The following is a 20364-nucleotide window of genomic DNA, read 5'->3' as shown; positions in this document are numbered from 1 at the left end:
TTAGGGATATGCATGCACAATAAACTCAGACTTTAGTAGATTCATGCAGTGAGTATTTATCAAATAATAATTTTATTTGAGAGAACACACCGTCAATTGCACATCTAACATCATGAATATGACTGAATGTAAAAATACACATATTAACATTTCATGACACCATTTGGGATACTTTGCATTAATGTAAGCTTAACAATATGAAAAAGCTCACACTGTCAATGTGAAGCAGGAGGCAAAGCAGCTGTCAAATATACTGCAAGTAAGTCTACCCAACAATAAAACAACCAGTTTTTACATGAATAGATGTCTATACAAAAAAAATCTATACACATAGATGATTTTATATTTACAGTGTTTAAAATAAAGAAAATAGAATGGGTGTGTATACTGTAGTTTCAAAGAGTGAAAGTTTAACTTGGCACAGTTTGTGTTTGTTAGTTTTATGTACTTGTGCAGGTGGAACAATGTGATCCAGTGATGAAATGTTGCATGCATTAATATCACGTGGAGCTCACACCATATACTGACAATAAGTAAAATTTTATTTATATGTCAAACTAACACAAAATTATTGCAACAAGACAAAATGCAGCTATGTAATATGTTTTTTTTACACTTATACTGCATGAAATGTGTATATTCAATACACTGGTGCTTAACCTGGATACAGTGTCTTCCTTGGCACACTCAGGACTGCGGTGCATTTGTTAACATATAAGAATATTCTTTCTTTTTGAGGGAGAAATAAAAAAATACGCTTACAGAACTTGGTTGAAGTGTCTCTATAGGAGAGGTATTTCACTATATGCAGAAACATCCCACTTAGCAGCATCTTCTTTGCACATCTTACATTCACAATAAACCCATCTGAAAATGGTATTTAATACAACCTGACTGACTCGTTCTACATCCAAGTAGAAACTTCAAACTTCAACTTCTCCCCTTTGGCATTCTCTTATAAACTAATAGTTTATAACTCTAAGTTAGCAGCAACACTCAAACACTGTTGCCTTTCTGATATTTTTGTTTCCTTCTTGTTTTATTTGTTTCAAAACTAATAAGTGCACAAATTAATTATAGGTCCTCTTTGAGTAAAAGGGTTGTTTATATACGGATAGTTATATTCGCCGGTGTGACGCAGTCCTGTATGTAATTCATGACGAGATATGAGTGCATATAAAGCATTAGTTTGTTTCCTATGTACAATAAAACACTCAGTTTCTATAGCCATTAGCGTGTTTGTATTTAGGCCTTTGAAATAATGTATCTCATATGTGTGAACAAGCAACTTATAATGCAAACCCATCCTTTGATGTCAACATTTACATTTCTTAGATGGACCAATGCGAACAAGCTTGAAAATGAGTAATATTATGCGTAAATACAAAATAATGACATATTCCTGATAGTGCTTAAAAAGTTTACAAAACTCTCATGGCTTCACAACAACAAACGGTTCTTATTCGGTGTACAGACATGGAGAAAATCAACTAAAAGTCATATAAAAATGTCAAATACCAACTGCATTGGACCCAACAAATACATCTTTTAACTGTTTATTTATAAGATGGAACATCAGTAAAATTATCTGAGCAGTTGTGATTCACAGCTGTTTCATAACCTTAAGCCTGCACTTGAACATGAAAATGTTCAAAGCTGAATTTTAGAGCCTTCACATGAACACGTCTGAAACAACTGTGATGTGCATACAAAGATGTACATGGCAACAAAATGTGCAACGCTTTGCAGTTGAGGCTACTTTAATTAGAAACAGCTGAGCATGTGAGCATGTAATGCCTGTGCACACTAACACCGCTGTTGCACATGCACATTTATAGAATAAATGAGAAGCAATTTTCTGAACCCTATTAGCTGATTTTCTGAACCCTGTTAACCTTTATGAATGGCAAGTGCACGCTATTTGCTCAATTATCACATGATAAGAGAATCAGAGTGAGGAAACATTTTCTCAGAACAAGAACCCGGGATGTTTGAAGCACATCCAGCTACACTATGTGATTCCTCTGATTAGCTGCTTGTTTCTACGTGAAACTACATCGATGTAAAATGTTTGCATTTGAGGAAAAACCTGCAGATTCTACAATAATTACATATACAGAGCCTACTGATCCAGTTCTTACCTAGAGTCTAAAGCTAGCAGGGTGGCAGCCAGCTTTCACACAAAAACTTGAGAAAAAGCTAATAAAAGTAAAACCAGGTAAAACTATTTCCTCTGTCACTTGTTGTACAGCCTGGAAACAAAGTGAACCTGCGACTTTCAGTTTACTGTTGCTCTCTACAAAATCAAAAACTGCTTAAAAAACTTAATGGTAGAGAGGGTAAAGATAGTTCAAACAGCTGAAGCGGAAAGATCAAGCTGGATAATATTAAATTATTCAATAATTTTATGTCAAAATTCAGGCAGCTCAAACAGACCCCATCAGTGAAACAACCGCGCCTCATCTGCCTCAGCAGGGTGAGGAGGACATTTGTTCATACTCTGGACACTTGAGAAGGGCGGGGTAGTTAGAGGAGTTCATCTGGAGTGAGGCCTCGGAGGAGATGGAGGAGGGACTGCGACCACGTCCGGCCCAAGCGTCTGGATGGAGGAACTGACCGGAGTAATCTGAGCAGTTGCTGAGACGAGGTCTGTAGAAGCCCTGATGGGGCCTGTACATTTCCTCTGCTGTGTAACGCTTCATGAACAGGTACACTGACATCACACCTGCCGTCTGGGGAGGGAATAAACAGATTAAGGCTGGGACACAGTACATCTTCAGCTGCTATAAGGACAAGATTTGCTAAATGCCTGAAGTACAAGGCAAGTGATGAGATTAAATCTATACAAACAAAACTGAGACCAGTGCTAAGTTTATGTACATAAAACCATTAGTTAGACAGAAAATGGTTAAATATTACTGTGGCTTTGAAACATTCTTGTAAAATGTGAGATACTATTTGACTTTCTGAAGTTACCTCAGTGAGCAAGAAGGAGATGGCAGCAAACGCAAATGACCATCCATACTTGTAGCTGAAGTAAGCCTCATTAGTTTTGGTCCTGTTCAACATTTCATCATTAATATTGGAGATGTACAACACCAGACCAACAACCAAAGACAGACCTGTGGAAGGCAGAGAGACGAAATGATTAAAACTTATTTTATATAGCAAAGGTACACATCACTGATAGCTGCATAAGTTTGCATAATATTTTCCAAAGACAGAGTTAATGAAAACAATCATTCTTTCATATGACAGTGATGGACATGCACAAATATATTGGGCCACAGTCTCTCTTAATCTGTGAATGCATGTGTTTTCAGTCCATTGCCACAGATGTATGAAATCAAACACCAGGGTTTGCAAAATTTGTGAAAAAATTGGAAAGTTTTGTTTACTTTCCTGCTGTGTGCAGCAGGGGTCTGGTAGCTGCAACACTGGCATACTGTAATTCATTTTACAGATTATAATGTGACAAGATGAATGACGTGCAACAGATGGTAGCACAGTTGAACCTTGTCCTCCAACCTCCCACCAAGCAAGCACACGTGCATGCACACATGGCGCCACTTTGTCCAACTAGTGCAGATACAGTAAGTATAAATCAAGTACCTGACAAGATGAAGAAGATTCCAGAAACAAAGGCCAAGATGGTGCGATGTGGTCGAATGTGGCCGATATTACTGAGTACAAAACCAATGAACATGAAGAAGAGGCTGACCAGAGGAAAGGGTGTAGAAGAGCGAATCATCTCTAAAAGGAGAGAAGGGAAGCAAAAAGAAAATAAACTGATGAGTTTGAGTGTGTTTTATGGGTCCTTATCTTAGCTAATATAAAATTTCAATATCTGTATCTATTTATTTTTCTTATTAAAATTTGCTGTAGTAGCAGCATGAAATATTCAGTCGGTCTATCTTATGCCTCACTTTCATGGATTTAGTGTTTAATTACCTTGACTAACTTTTGATTCTTTTATGTTAAGACGGAGCAGGGCCTGCTCGCTGTGAGAAAATGGCAAAAGACCTCTTAGAGTCTCTGGTACTTTTTCCCGAACCCCCATTGTGTTCTTCATTACCCCCAAAATATAGCCTTTTAGCTAAGTGGGCCAGATGTCTAAGGCCATAATCTTAATGGAATTTGGCTTTAATGTTCATTAGCTGGTAAAACTTTGGATTCAGTGGCAATCTTGCCAGTTGAAATCTACAAGAAATATTCAAAAATCTTTTCTGAATGAAAACATAAACATTTGGCTAGCGGATACATTGGACAGTGGTTTACTTTCAATGTCATCCTAAACTGATGTTTTAAACATCCACTGTCACCAGATCTGGACCCAAATCCTTGAGGACTGTTCACAGCATCTCGATTAATTTATGGCACAAAAAATTCAGCCAGTTGAGTAAACAAGAGGAAGTCCAACCTAGTTCTAGTCCTAATTAATTAAATGGCTGGTCAGTTTATGCTCTCCTGTTGTTTCCCTTGTCTTTTGGCCATTTGTCCCTCTTCACAGCTTCCTGCTTGCTTCCTCATGTCTTTAGGTATTATTATTGTTAGCTTGTACTTTGCTGGAATTTTGTTTAACTCATCCTGTGGCTCTCATTTAGTTATTTGCTTCTTCCAGAAAATGCAATCCCTTACATTTTATTTTTCAACTTTTCTGCATTTGTGTCAGTTTTTTTTCAACCCCCACATAACAGCATAAAAGAGTGTGCTAATCTTTGAGTTACTGCACCTACTCAGTATAACTATATAATTGCAGGCTCTGGAAAAACTGACTTTTATATAGCTTGGCAATGTTATTTTCCTACAATTTGCTTGCTTGACTTGGTGAGACTCCACAGATTTAAACTTAAAGTGCCAAATGCTAATGCGTATATGTATGCCCATGCATTTTCACCATGTAGGGAGTTATTTAAATAGCATCACTGAATTTTTCATTAACACTCAGTATTTGTCTTGCATGCATTTGCCTTGGGGATTATTCCACAAATTGCAATATCACTCCATCCTAAAAAAAACCCCACATACTGTATGAGATGACAGGACAGCAATGAATGAATGACTGAATTCATTTCATTAAGTGATTTTAAATCTAAACTACGAATCCTTGAGGCCAAGTCCATAACATGCAACTGTTTCAATTAGATTGATTATCATTTTAACTGACTTTTTTTATTTTATTTGAATTTTATTGAATTTTATTTTTTATTTTATTTGTATTCTTTCACTTATTGTTGCATGTGTGTTGTTGCTGCCTGTGTTTGAGTAATTTCTGTAACTGTGAGACACTTGCTGCTGCCTATCTTGGCCAGGTCTCCCTTGAAAAAGAGGTTTTTAATCTCAATGGGATCTTCCTGGTTAAATAAAGGTTAATAAATAAAATAAATAAAGAGGTGTGGACTTAATTCATGTGAGTTGTACTCAGGTAAAACTTAGTTATTTTCTGTTATCCTGTTAGACTTTACAATATCAAAACAGGATTTACATATGAATTGAGTGTTTGTTAAGAATAATCTTATCATTCAATTCAATTTTATTTATATAGCGCCAAATCACAACATAAGTCGCCTCAAGGCGCTTCATAGATACAGAGAAAAACCCAACAATCATATGACCCCCTATGAGCAAGCACTTTGGCAACAGTGGGAAGGAAAAACTCCCTTTTAACAGGAAGAAACCTCCGGCAGAACCAGGCTCAGGGAGGGGCGGCCATCTGCTGCGACCGGTTGGGGTGAATCATTGTCTTGTAAAAAAAAAAAAGACTTCTGACAAATGTATGTGGCTTCAGTTAACACAGTTCTTTCACACACTTCTATATAAAACATTTATGTTTTTATCATCTTGGTTCTGCATTTCTGTGCAGTAGCTTTGGTACGGTACATTTTTCTATGACTAAAACCGCTGTGCCCCTAGATGCTATTATGGTGAAGCATTTTAAACTAAATGGCATCTTTTCAGTTTAGAAAATAGACTGAAAAATGGTCAGAAATAATCATGACATGTGAACAGTTACTTACTGAGTACACTAACAGTGGACTCAGATGTCATCTGCACATTAGTAGGCATCACATACTCAATGGTAAAACACCGTCCATTCTCCTCTCCTGGAATGAAACACAGGGAAAAAAAATATTAAGTGAAATTTCAGTATATGTTTTTGTACACAAGCGATTAATTAAATCCAACCCTGAAGGTCATACAATACACATGCAGAATACATGGATGTCTTGACATGATGAATACCTATAATGGCAAAAACGAATAAATGTCACAAATGTCATGTTTTCAAACAAGTTGTTGGAACGACGAGTTGCAAGTGGTATCTAAGGACCAAGCTCAGTTTATTTTCTCTGTGAGGCTCTTAAATTTAAATATCACTTAAAATCAGTCAACTTAGAAAGAGAATGGGGAGTTTATAGCTTCTACACAGTTTATGCTGTCAGTATTTGTTTGAGGAACACCCAACATTAGACTTTAACACCTTTCTCCTTATCGCGCTGACACATACAGTACAAAATGTGGCAGCAAAACACACCAACTGATTTTTTTCATCACTTCATTAACTCCACACACTATGAGGTGTTGGATTAGGTGATATTCTGGGGTTCAGCATATGTAATTACCTTCATACTGCTTCCACAGAATACACATATAAGGATGTGTTATGTTTTTGCATAGCTATTTAAGAAAAATATAATATATCAAACAAATCTGGGAGATTCTTGAGACTGTTCTCCAAGGATTTAGCCAGTTATTGACCCCATGTCTATAGTCTTGCTGGTTTTCACTTTAATGAAAAGTCAGTTTTTATTGTGCATTTCTAGGGTTTCTTTGTGTATGCAAATATCGGGCCCCCACTTCTTAGTGATATCACATACAGTATGTCTACATTTGCACATATGCGCAAATACAGTCTGTAATTTGTTAGTTAATTACCTAACTATATCATGACATAGTTATATTTAACAGACATTAGGATTAATATGTCTGCATATGAATATAAGACAGACAGCAGGAGAAACTGATGGAGGAGAAGTTTGTAAACGCAGACTGATTGGACTAGTTCAGGTCCACATTGTGTATACATATGTAAGTCATTGCAGATCTCCCTCAAACTTGCTCATTGTATCAGCTTTTCTTTTAACATAAAGTAAAAGCTTGAGCCACTATGCAGTAAGTCCAAGGTTCCCTTTGGTCATGAAATATTTTGTACTCCAGTCAACAGCATTTCTGTACTACTACTAATCACCACTTTCTTTTTATTCCCAACAAAGGAAAATAACAACTATTACAGAACTTTCATGATGAAGACTTATGTTATTATTTCAATTTTTCTCTTATTTTTTATTATTCTCTATAATAACTGATTCTGGAATAAAATACTAACTGTAAAACGTGATATACTTCACCTGCCACAACACCGTGCAACCTCATTCACATTCACTGGTGTAACTACACACTGTGATGGTAAGCACTGGTTGTTTCTGGGTCAAATTAAGTGGGCAATAAGGCCACTCAATTGCCCCTAAAAAACACACTAAACCATTAGTTTGTTTTAACCAAAGGCCTGCTTCATGGCAGCAGAACATCTCTTACATAATCACAACTGGAATCCCAACATATTTACTAAGACTTAACCATTAACCCTGAACAAGGACGAAGCAGCTCAATTGTCGTATAGATTAAATCAACAGTAAGTGGACTGATGTTAAAGGTTATGTTACCATTTAAGAAAAACACAAATATTCTTCCTGACCATACTGATCAAAATAATTGAACCATTCCCAGTGTAGGCTGGCTAAAGTGAAATGTTAAGCTAAACAGTACAAGTTTGTAAAGATGGAATTTAATCAATAAAATCAGGTTTGCTGAAACACCTTTTTTAGGTTTGCTGTTCTTAAAAAAGAGACTGGAAAGGCTTACAAATTAGTATTAGTAGTTTAGAAATAACTATAATTTAATGCAAAGCTAGACAAAGAAAATGGAGTGTGGCTAATCTCCCTAGATGTGGACATTCAGTTAAAAACAAGAAATACTGGTTGGTGGTGAGCAATATCTCATACTCTAGACAGAAAGAAGCTGGTGTTCTCCAGCTGTTTTAACACTCCAGCAGCTGGCAAACCAGAACAGATTAGATCTACAGAAATACTGGGAAAAACCTGCTTTACGGTTTTCCCAGGCAGCGCCCAGAACTTAACCAAGTAAAGTGAACTCTGAAACAATCTAAAGACAGCTCGTCTGACTTAGAGTATGACTAAGCTCAAACACTCCTGAAAGACACATGTCCTTCTTGTCCTGACTGATGCATAAACAGTTGATCAAAGAAAGTTAAACCAATAATAAAAAAGAAGAGTCAGTATGATTATAACTGTTGGTATGTCTCCTACGGTGGGTTAAATACATTGTGTTGATCTGTACTTGTGAGCAAAATCAGACAAAATCAATTTAATGACCAAGCAAAAGAGGAAAAAGCATGTTATTTTAATTGGTTAATATACGTCTGGCTTCTGTAGCATAACTAATAAAAGCATCTTAAAGACCTAAGCACAAATATCATTGGATGCAATACAAAACATAAAGGAGTTTTTTTCTTTGGTATCTAGATATCCAGCAAAATAACAGAACATAGTATTGCAAGTACAGTAAATTGTTGTGATTACTGGAGGAATCGAGAGGGTAAGAGCAAGAATGGATACCTGGTTTACTCTGGGACAACACTTGTCTGGACGGTTGTTTCTCTAAAGAAAAGATTTAAAACGGTTAGTATTTCCAATATTTTCCAATCAAGAACTGTGGAGGAACATGTTAAGATGGTGTTTATCCATGCAATGTGCTGTGCTTCTGCAGTTGCTTTTAATGTGGAATGGTAAAGTGAAAAATGCAGGTCAAAAAGAAGGAAAAGGAAAGTCCAGTTAAGGAGCAGAGAGGAGTGTCTGCACCAACCAAAACTTCATCTGGCACCACTGAATGTAAATCAGCAATCGGTTAAATCATGAGAGAAGCAGTCTTGAATAGCTCTCTATCAACAGGAAAAGTGATTTTGAAGGATACAGCATAGGACTGGAAAACAGTTTGGAGATAGTATACAGGTAAGGTGATGGATCATAAAGCTATGCAGAGGTGAAGGCAAAGTTTCAAAGTTCATGCTCAAATATTCAAGTGCAAAGCAAAAACAAAAATACATCTTCTATACTTGCAGCAGTCTAGTGGTTAAAGAGAAGTAAAAAAAGGAAAGAAATGAGAGGGAAAAAATGCAATGCACAATATACTGCAAACGAGACAATGCAAAAAATTTTGGTGAATGTGTGCTTCAAACTTAGCTGTGTATAATAAAAATAGTTCTGAAAGATGGCATCACGATTTTATTTCCACTTTGTTACTGCTTTTGAGACTAACAGGAAATCTACTCTACTGTGTTCAAACTGTATTCTGACTTCAAACTAACTCACCAGCCAAAAAGCAAACCCTCCACAGACCAGAGTGGAGCGACATGCGCATCTCGGTGCTCTGGTTGAGAGGAAGGATGACGCCCTCTTCCAGGTAGAGCCAGTAGTCGGTGCTCACGGCGATCCCCAACAGGCCGAGGCCGCAGACGGCGAACACGCTGCTCAGCAACGTTAGCGCCTTCCTGCCACATAGGCTCATACCACAGCCTCAAGAGCAGGGGGGCACCGGTGGCGGAAAATGGAGCTATGAAAGGGAGAGAGAGATAAACATTTTTACTTTTATTTTTTTCCTTTTTTTTTTGTAAAATCCACTTTTTTCGGTGCTCAGAGGTGGTGGTTGGGCCTTTGGGTGTTGTCATGTGTGACGTTCTGCAATATTTAATTTCACTCGAACTGAGGCTTACGACTGAAAATGGAGATCAGGTAGAAACAGAAAGTAACAAACGCACCTGCAGATAGGACAGTATTATCTCTGCTGAATTTTAAATCTGGGAATGAGTCTCTTTCTTTCAAATCTCCCATTAATCTTTAAATAACCAAACTGTGCAGGACGAAAGATTTAGTAGAGCATGTTTGAGGAAAGTTTTTCACTTGACTACCCTTGACTGCTTCCAGGCAGAAAGAACACTCCTGCAATGTACCTAACAGCACTGATTGCACACAAAGGAGAATTACAAAACTGAGTTTGTTTTGATTTGTTTCTGCTTTAATAATCATGTCTATGATTATTAAAGCAGTTATGTAGTACATACATAACTGTCTGTTATGTATGTACTACAGCTGGCATACAGTATGTCACGGCATATGAATGTGAGTGCTTGCCAAACAAAACGATGGCTCTGTTCTTAGCTGAAGCCCACTTTTGCCGGAAGCTAAAGCGCTGGGAGGCTGAGATACATGTTGAAAGGAATTGATTTCACATAATGAGATCTCAGCATGCTGCTACTTTGAGCACCCACTGTGAGCTTGAGAAGATGGAGAGAGAATTTGTGAAAGGATTTTGAACTTTTCAGAAAATTCGTCGCATTTGGAAATCGCTTTCCTCCAACAATTCCTTATATGAAGACTTAATACAAAGCCCAAGTTAGAAGAAAAGAGTGAGATCTCCATGCAACCGTCAGCATGTAGTGAGGAACAAGTTTGCATAGTGAGGAAAAGTCCATGTAATACAGTAGAGAGAAAGACGATCATCTCCCTTTAAGCAAGCTTTTGGTAACAATGTGAAGGAAAAACTCCCTTTTAACAGAAGTTAACCACTGAAGTATCAGTCATCTGAGGGTGGGCATCTCAACCAGTTAAAGCACACAGTGAGAGAAAAAACAAAGTCTGATGGGGATAGTAACTTTAGATCAAAACCACACAGTTCATATAGTGATGCCAGTTGTAAGCAATTGAAATGCACATACTGTAAGTAATCAGAATTCACCAAGCACAGGAGCAGCATTAATGGAAAAGGACTATTACTAAACCTAAGCTATTCTTGGCTCTGTTGCAATCAGCAGCTATTCATTTACAATGACCATAAAGGCTGTATATTCAGGCAATTGCTACTGAGCTGTAAGTAGATGGATGCATTCCACTCAGTAACCCTTTTTGTGTACTTCACTTACCCAGAAGGGCTGTTTTAGCTGTACAGTACAAAACCCACACACTGGAGTAGTGACTGTGCTTAAATATACAGTCTTGAACAACCCTTCATTTTTTAAAATATTTTTTAATCAACAGTTCTCCAGGCTTTCTGATGATCTTTCAGACATTCTCTTGGGACATTGGCTGCCGGGGGGCACTGCACACCACCCAGAATTTCCAGTAAATTAATCAGTCAATCAGTTAAAACAGATTATTATGAATTTCAAAATCTTATTTGGTTTTCATATGTACATGTTATCAGAGATGTCAACTCTAATAGCAGGGAATTAACTAGGCAAATGATTTTTTCTTTCTTTCTTTTTTGCCATTTTTTTTTTCAAGTAACCTATATTTGACAACAGCATAAATAAATTGGGAAATTCTGTTTTTGGTGTGCCACCCCATTATTTTTAGTGGCCCCCATATTGCCCCTATGAAAAAATTCTGGAGCAACCCCTGCCCCCTCTGTCCATCAGTAAATAAGGGTGTGACAATCATGGTGACACTGTAGAATCAAATAACTAAGACCCCAGTCACACAGGCCAAGAGAATAGTTCATGACCATCTGGCACCCAGTTTCAATGTGACAGGATGCCAGAGGTTGATGGTAGTTGTTGGAAAATGATTGTTAAAGTCCCAGTCATGCTGGCCCAAGTCAGTGACCCCCTGAAAACCACTTATCATTAGAGAAAAATGTGTATTCCACAACTGGTTGGAAAAAGACTCATTGCTTTGGTCAGTAGCATATTGTTACAGTCATGGTTTGAATGGAAATGATGGACTTGTCTGCAACAACTGTCCAGCTACACTCCAAGATGTAATAAGAAAACTAGTTTGCATTGCACTTTTTCCAAGCTTTACTACTGTTTGGCTAATAATTAGTGAGCATTTCAAGACAAACATGGTGTGCACATGGTGTGGATATAGATATTTATTCGTAGAAATTTGTGCTTGTATCAGATCCAATGTGGCTGTTAACTTTTCAGCATGGTGTGCATGGCATCAAATTGTAATAGTGTTTGGTAGAAAAAGTCTCTATTAATAAACAGCTGAAGCTGTTTCAAACAAAATAGTTCAGCTAATATCTGACTAAATACAATTGCATTGATGTCCAAAATGTTTCTTGCCTTTCTGTGTGTGCACCAAGTTCCCATCTCTCTGGTCACTCAACCTGCACACCTGATAATCAGCCAGTCATCAAATTCCAGCAGTATTTAAGGTTCTGGTCTTTACATCAATTGTTGCAAGACCTTTAGTCACCTCCACGTGGTGCTAACACTACAAGTTGGATCTATTTTTTTTTTTGTGTGTGTGTGTGTGTGTGTGTGTGTGTGTGTGTGTGTGTGTGTGTGTGTGTGTGTGTTTGCGCATGTGGTAATCTTTATCTCCTGTCCCTCAGGATCAGTTTCTCCAATTTCCACTGTGCCAATTGCCTTGCCCTGTTCACCACCTTCACTCTGCCTTCGTAAAGTATACCTGTCTCACTTCTAGCTCTGTCCATTAAACTTCCATCAGCCAGCCATTTCCCTCACCAGCCACAGCTCTGGGGCCTTTTTACTGGAAAAAAGAAGTATAAAATCACAAGCTGTTTTCAATAAAAATCAGTGTCTCGGACTAGAAATAACCATGGTTGACTTTGTGTTACCTGACAAAGTAAAAACAATGAAAACCAATGAGCAGTGCTGATTTTCATGTTTGGTCTAGTCCACCAAATACTCAATAATGTTTCATCTGACTTAATTAACCTCAACAAAGCCTTCATTTGTGCATTTGTGAAAGGGGAAATCACAAGTCATTTGTTGTCAGTTTACATTAAGTGACATCACAAATGCATAAATTACAAATTGGGATCTTTAGAAGCTGCTTAAGCAAGCATTTTAGCACGCCATAGGGACTGAACACAAGACAAGTTTTAAGTATTAATCTAACAATGTTTTTTACAGATGAGTTCATAAATTAATACCACTGCTCTCCAAACAGTTTTAACCATTTCTCCCTACGCTAGGCAGGAAGTGAAAATTGCATTGTATAAAAATATAATATGATCCTGTCTCTATTGTCACAGTTTATGGTTATTATGAGGAAACTGTTGCACTGGCAAATGGAGGAACTTCTGCATCACTGTCCCTGTAGTGTCTGGCTGAATTATGCTTCAAGTGTTAAAAATGTTTGTAGAGTTTGCAAAATGTGTTACGTTTTACTCCGTAAGAGTATTTTATAAAATTATTTGCAAACATATACCAGTTAATAGAATGTGCAACCAATAATAATAATTCCCTCATTCAGGGGTCCCATACTAACAGACCTGGTATTATTTTTCATGTTTTGTTCTTTTCTTTTACATTATTCCTTAAAAAAAAAACTAAATAACAAGTATTCTAGTTTCAGATGTCATCTTTAGACTTAAGCACTCAGTTTCATCTATCATCTATAATCTGTTAAAATAAACTACATGTAGGTTTGTCCTAGCTTGTGTTTCTTACTATTATGAAAAGCAGGAACCAGGAGTAGAAAAGACAGCACCAAAAAAAAAAAGGTTCTTAGTCCATCATAATCAGTGAGATCCAACACACTTGTCAACACACACACAATTACCATAACCAGTCATTCATTAATACTAATAATTCTGTTCATTGTTCTGTTCTTGAAAGGACAGTAATTGTGACTGATCTTAGATGAGAAAAATGTGTTTTCATTTTGAAAGCTTTCTCTTTAAATGTTCAAAGCTACGGGCACCAAAGCTTTGGCTCTTGTTGTGGGATCAAAGGAGTACACAAAACACCCCTCTCCTGCATACTTATCAGAACTGCCTTTGGAGGAAAATGTCTGAACCTGTGACTAGAAACCATCCATCAATAAATGCGAGGTTTGTATTTGTTGCCGTCTTCTCAAAAGCTGCGTGCTCGTGCAAAAACATAGAAATGGCACTAAAAAAATAAGCAAGTTAAAATGTCAGTAATGAGTTTTATTGGGGATGTTTATGTAGTTAATGGAAGTCAGAATGCTCAAAATGCAAAAACATTTGCTAATTAATTTGAATGAAAGTAAATAATGTTCACATTTTCTGCCACTAATGTGATACAAGGCCACTAGGGGCCCAGAGGTGAAGTAAAGGAAATGTACACAACTGCTAGAGTAAAGGGCACATCATCACCAAAAGTAGGGCAATTCCTTTTCTGCCTACTTCCTTAATATGCACCGACCCTCCTGTCAACCCTAATCTAAATGGCTCACTGCCAGAAATACAGCATTTTCCCTAAACTGAAAATCCAGAGGTTTTTCATCAAACGATGGCAAAGCAAGAAAACACATTTTGATCTATATTTTTTTGGTAATAAAAAATATATTGTAACTTGAACACAAATTGTAGTAAGTTATCCAAATGAAATTATTATTTATATCAACATATCTCTGTATAATTATGATATGTCAGTAGTCCTTTCGTGGTTCATGAAATAGCATTGCTATAAAAAATTCATGATTTTTGACTGATACCTTTGATTGTCAACTAAAATATGCAGTCACAAATTAAAATGGTCACAATGTTACCATGAAGAATAGATGATGTCCATCACAGCTGAGTTTGAAGTTGTATTTGGAATTCAATTCAAAATGCCACAAAATGGTTGTGAAATCTATGAAATCTTGCAATGAACACCCTCATTTGAATTTGTGTATTTGTTCTTCTGCGTCAAGGGTTCGTCAGTGTCGTAGCGCGGATCTCTTTTGGCATGCTTATTGACCCAGTTACTGTGGCTGTAAGAGCGTGGCTGAGTGCATGTCCCTCTGTTGCTTCTGATGTGGACAGGCAACTAACACTGTGTGAGTTAGTTCCTGTTGGCTGATGTTGCCAGGGCTGGCTGGGGGAGCCTAAGGACAATAGCAGTCCAAAGCAACAGAGAGGAGATATGCCATGTCATCAAGCCACAGTCACAGCTGGGTGAAGCTGGCAGCCCCATCACTGTGTGGCTGGGAACTGCTTATATATTTTCAGCAGGCATACTAAAGGGGAAACACATGTCAACAGTATATATCCACAAGCTCAGCCACGCATCAGATCTACAAATATCCATGAAGTGGGTCATACGGTATATCTCACAAATTATACTTGTGAATGAACACATCATTGCAGAGCCAGTTGTCTACAGCCAGTTTCTGTTAGCCTCACTTCACACATAATAAATCTTACAGAGGGAACGTGTCATAAAGGGGTTTCAAGCAGTGCTATTTTTCTATGTTTCCTCAATCCGTGATAGAGTTAAGAAATACAAATACAATAGAATAACACAAACCCAAATAAATGACACAATTATTTTACCTTTACTATCTCGATTAAAATGATTCATTTAGATAAGTCACTGAGTTTAGTTTCCTTATTTTAAAGACTACTTCAAATCAGCATATAGTCTTGGCTTTTAAGCAAGGTACCATAAACAACAGTTAAGGTTGTAACAATTTCTTTACATGCTCTTGTGTATAAGCGAGCATTTTCGATCCACACCAGCCTCAAGCACATAGCTAACAAGCAGGAATAATTTCTCAGTGGTCTAATTTTGGACATGCCTCCACTCTTGCTTGAAGGCATGCCTACTTAAAATCACAAAATTCATACTATAGTCCAAGCCCAATCTCTGCTGTAGGCCAGACAGCTTACAATGCCTCATCTGGCACGAAGCAGAGAAAGGTGGTGATGGTGGTGCAAGTTCAAGTTGTCAAGACAGATATGGAACGCCAGGACTGCCATAATGAATTAATTAAATACACCATTAAATAATTAATTAAATGTGGCAATAATTAATTAAAATTGGAATTAATTAATTAAATAAATAGTTATGACACATGTAATTAATTAATTATTGACACATTTAATTAATTATTTAATGGTGTATTTAATTAATTCATTATGGCAGTCCTGGCGTTCCATAGACAGAGGATAGTTTTAGTATTTTTAAAATAAAAAAGTTTGGTGAAAAAATTTGCCAATTTGTGTTACTATGTTGCTACGGCAGTTTAACCAGCTGACCTAATGTGTCTCCCTCCCACTCTCGGGACTCTAAAGCACTCTGTATCAAAATGCAGTCCATCTCTCTTCTGTAATGTCAGATCATCTTAATTTGACAGGGCAGCTCTGGATACAGAGCTGGATATAGCTCAAGCGTTTAATTCTGTTCCAAATGTGCTTCCCTTATGATTTTTAGCAAAGCATTTTGGCTTTGAACTATCAGCCCTTGAGGATGCCATCATATAATATCATGATTTCTTGCCTCTCCACTTGATCTCTATATCTTCTAAGAATAATAAATAAACAGAATATAAAATAGTAGCAAAAGGCTGAACAAAGGCTATAGCTTATACCCTTAAATATATAAGACCATTTAAATACCCCATTTCCTTTGCCATGACTTTGTGTAAAGCCGGGACAATTATCTGAACTGCTTTTTTTCTCTTAGACATATTCATAACAAAGAGCACAGACAGGTTCACTTTATTTAATAAAACGAGTGAATGGCACTTTTGTGATCTCTAAAAGGGTAGACACTTCATTGACTCTGGCACAAAATAAAATAGTGACCCACAGCAATAGCACTAACATCATTTCCTCATGTTTGTTGTAAGAACAAGTCTCCCATTTATTTATAAGTGCCTGACTTGACCTTGTCGCCAGGCAACGCTATACAGAGAGGCCCACAAATTAGTTAAGCATGAATGAGCTGATGAGTGAGTCCCAAAACAAGGCTTCCTATTTGGCTGTGCACTTTTACATGCTGGGGAGGGGATAGAAAGGAAACAGGAGAAAGACACGGGGAGGCAAATACATTTTAAAGGTTTACAGAAGGAAACATTAAAAAGACATACTACATGTAGCCACATAGGCACAGAATGATCTCAAAATGTAACTGGAGATAAAATATATCTAGAACAGGCATCCTAAAGTACATCCTGTCTACACTCTACAATACATTTACTTTAATTTTCCACAGACCCAGAAAGAAATGCTTAAAACTCCGGTAAAACTTTAACAGCAACTTTGAGAGTCTTACTCAGAATAGGTGTTTAAAAAACTGGGCACATGGCAGCTGTGATCAGCAGAGAGCACTGTGTTTACATTTTGGGGATATTCCCATCGGGGTGCTTTTTAGAGGGTGGCCGATCGCTGACCCAAGTGATTTGCTACCAGGACAGTAACTGATGCAATGGGGAACACTTATTTAATGCACTTTGTTTAATTGCTCGTGCTTTGTGCCCACACTGGGAATAGAGAATTAATTTAATAAATCCTGCAATTCTGACAAAAGACATATTGTACGTGGGTTTCTTTTATGAATAGATATGCTCATTAAATCATGGATTAAACCTACACCGATCTATTTACTAATGATATGTTATTTATATTTTTTGTCAGTGTTAGGTGATTGCAATGTTTTCTGCCACAGAGATAACAGGGGAACATGGAAATTGTTCACATTTATCAAAAAGGAGCTACATTTTGCTTTTGTCATGAGTGACAACTGTGAGCATTGGTTATGTGTAAACAACAAAGAAATAAGGATGGGGAAAAGAAAAGAATTGATTATTTTAATGGCAAGACACAGGGACAGGGCTGTATAACCCTGTGTAGCACAGTCTCTGATCCTATCATGTTTGAAACGTGGCCCATAATAATGTTTTACAAGGCTGCCATGATAAACATAAAAACTGCCAGCCAGAGTTTAAACATGTATTTAATTTATGGCATTTATGACATGGGCACAGAAAGAAAACAGTGCCTGCAGAAGTTTAATGATGAGATCAGTAAAAATCAGTGCTTAACAAAAACCCCAAGATTTAGGTCGACTGACTTTCAATTAAATACCAAACCTCTAGATACATCTTTGAGCTTCTTTAAGAGCTATGTGGCTAAAGAGGCTTTTACAGCGGAGAAAAATTAAAAGCTCTACAAAATGTGAGGGGCTAATTCTGCAAATCTAATAGACCCAATTGAAAGTGCATGAAGTCACATTTTCTGTCTTTGAGTCACAGCCTGAACCGTTATGTCCAGATAATAATAGACTGTAAACTACCTACATGTACCTCAATGCAACAAGTACTTTCTCATCTGGCAAATGCACAAGTATCCACAATGCAGCCTGTATGCGTCTGAAACTGTTGAGAAATAATCCCCATACTGAATGAGTGTTTTAACAATGTTTGTTTGGTTGACACACTGACCCAATGACACAAGCTGCCTATTTAAATCTTAAATTATACAAATGCCAAGGATTAGTTTAGTATTACTTTACTATAGAATAATCATGATTTGTATTAGGTCAGATTATAATGTACACATGTATCAGATCTTACAGAATCATTTTCCATCACAACACCACAAAACTATCTACTATTTTAAACCTCATAACTATAACACATAATCATTCTGAATGGCCACCATCATATTAATGGAAGCAACAAATCAAGTAATTATTAGATGTCAGATGACATAAAGCAAATATATTAGCCTTATATTCAATCTCGATCGGAGTTTTCAACAAATCATTATGTCATTTAGCCAGAGAGACTGTTGTTTGTAGTGCAATCAGCCAGCTGTTTGTTAGGCTACTGATACCAGTTAATCTTTGGCTCCGGCTTAAACCGCTGTCCGCGGTACTGAACCACTCACACACGTTCTCGTATTGAATCAGTGATAAACTTAACCAAACCTGATGCTAAACAAGAATACCTCAACTGTCCTTTTAATACACGCCCTAGGCTCTGGAATGCGCACAGTAAATACTGCATGTGTCTTGTTTTCCGTTTTAAAGCCGTGGGTTTTGCCTAAAAGTCTCAACGACTCTATTTTTTAATTCGTTTCCATCCCTCTAATCCTAAAAAAATCTAAGAGCGATATTCTTTGTCACACATGTGATACTTTAGTTTTCCTGCAAGTTACAGCACTTCACGTGTCGATTAGCGGCATTGTGACACAATTGAAAGGGTGTAATAACCGAACAGACTTTGAGTCGGCATAAGGGAGGTATCGGCTTCTCTTCGACTGCCACTTAAGGCGTACATTTATCTTCTAAGTTTTTGTTTTAATCAACGTGCAACAAATCCTTTTGAATATCGCTAACATGTGTCAGAGAAAAGCAACTCCAGTCTTCACATGCAGATGTGAGTAAAGGATAGTCACATACAAAGCTTAGTAAAGGCTTCAACAGTAATTATGGAGACAAAGAGAAAACATGTGTTTTACATGTTAATATTTCAAACAAGTCTCAGTCTGATTGGAGCTAAGCAAAAACATTAGTAGCATGGGGGAGAAAACAACAACAGGAAAAGTACTCCGTGGTTTTTTTGTTGTTGTTGTTTTTTGTTTTTTTGCTTTCTCCTCCTCGAAATATTCTCTGTAACGACTTGCTTACAGTGGACACTCAAGGAAAAGTTGGCTAAAAATAATTTACCTTCGCGAAGAAGACTCGTCGATGAAACGCCTTTCTCCTGGTGTTCTGTTATCTTCTCTCTTGTCTTCCTGTTCAGTCGCTCCGCGTTATCTCGGCTTTGGCTGGAAATAAGCCCGTTAACTGAACCTGACCCGCAGCTGCGTCGCTCGCGCACCACTACTATCCAAAACAGCAATACCTTCTGCCCGCGTGGAGTGAGGCACGTGGCACCCCAACTCCTCACTCCACCTCTCTTCAGGTGAACGGGAGGGAGGGAGGTGAAGTGACGTGATATGGATCAGTGAATTTGTAGTTCAAACCACATGCAGCGATAAGATTTCAGCAGATATTGTTTTGATATGAAGCAGCAGCACAAAAATCAAGCTCTGCTATAGGATTTACCACAATGTTATGCATAAAATAAAATTTTAAAAATGACCTGTTTTGCAAGGATCTTTGTGACTCTGTGGTCTACCTTATAATCAATCTAACCCCCTTTGACCGCTGAAACTATCTCTATAAGCCTGTTAAGTTATATTTGTTGCAAATTCTGCTGCCGCCTTGGCCATTTCTTGAAAAAGACTTTTTTTTTTTTATCTGGATAAGCCCCAAACAGCTTGTACCTCGTGTGAAGAATGCTCTCTCTGGATCACCCAACAAGTCACTTACAACAATGATAAGGGTTCAGTTCAAATTAGTTCAATTCAATTCAATTTTATTTATACAGCGCCAAATCACAAAAACAGTCGCCTCAAGGCGCTTTATACTGCAAGGTAGACCTTACAATAATACATACAGAGAAAAACCCAACAATCATATAACCCCCTATGAGCGGCAGAACCAGGCTCAGGGAAGGGCAGCCATCTGCAGCG

General features: G+C 37.4%; 1 protein-coding gene across 1 annotated transcript; it reads right to left on the bottom strand.

The window, feature by feature from the left end:
- Nucleotides 1–197: 197 nt before the first annotated feature.
- Nucleotides 198–19599, bottom strand: cacng5a (calcium channel, voltage-dependent, gamma subunit 5a). Its single transcript, XM_085408665.1, has 7 exons — nt 19514–19599; nt 9450–9690; nt 8697–8738; nt 6018–6104; nt 3613–3753; nt 2977–3122; nt 198–2732 (listed from the first exon to the last, which is right to left on the bottom strand). Exons 2-7 carry the CDS (start codon nt 9643–9645, stop codon nt 2469–2471), a joined length of 876 nt encoding a protein of 291 aa, XP_085264791.1. The 5' UTR covers nt 9646–9690; nt 19514–19599; the 3' UTR covers nt 198–2468.
- Nucleotides 19600–20364: the final 765 nt, after the last annotated feature.

Source organism: Rhamphochromis longiceps, linkage group LG6 (genome assembly GCF_057381845.1).
Source record: "Rhamphochromis longiceps isolate RC_006_pf linkage group LG6, R_longiceps_female_GT1.1, whole genome shotgun sequence".
NCBI lineage: Eukaryota > Metazoa > Chordata > Actinopteri > Cichliformes > Cichlidae > Rhamphochromis > Rhamphochromis longiceps.
The sequence above is the reverse complement of the archived record's forward strand: the minus strand, read 5'-3'. Positions and strand labels throughout refer to the sequence as shown.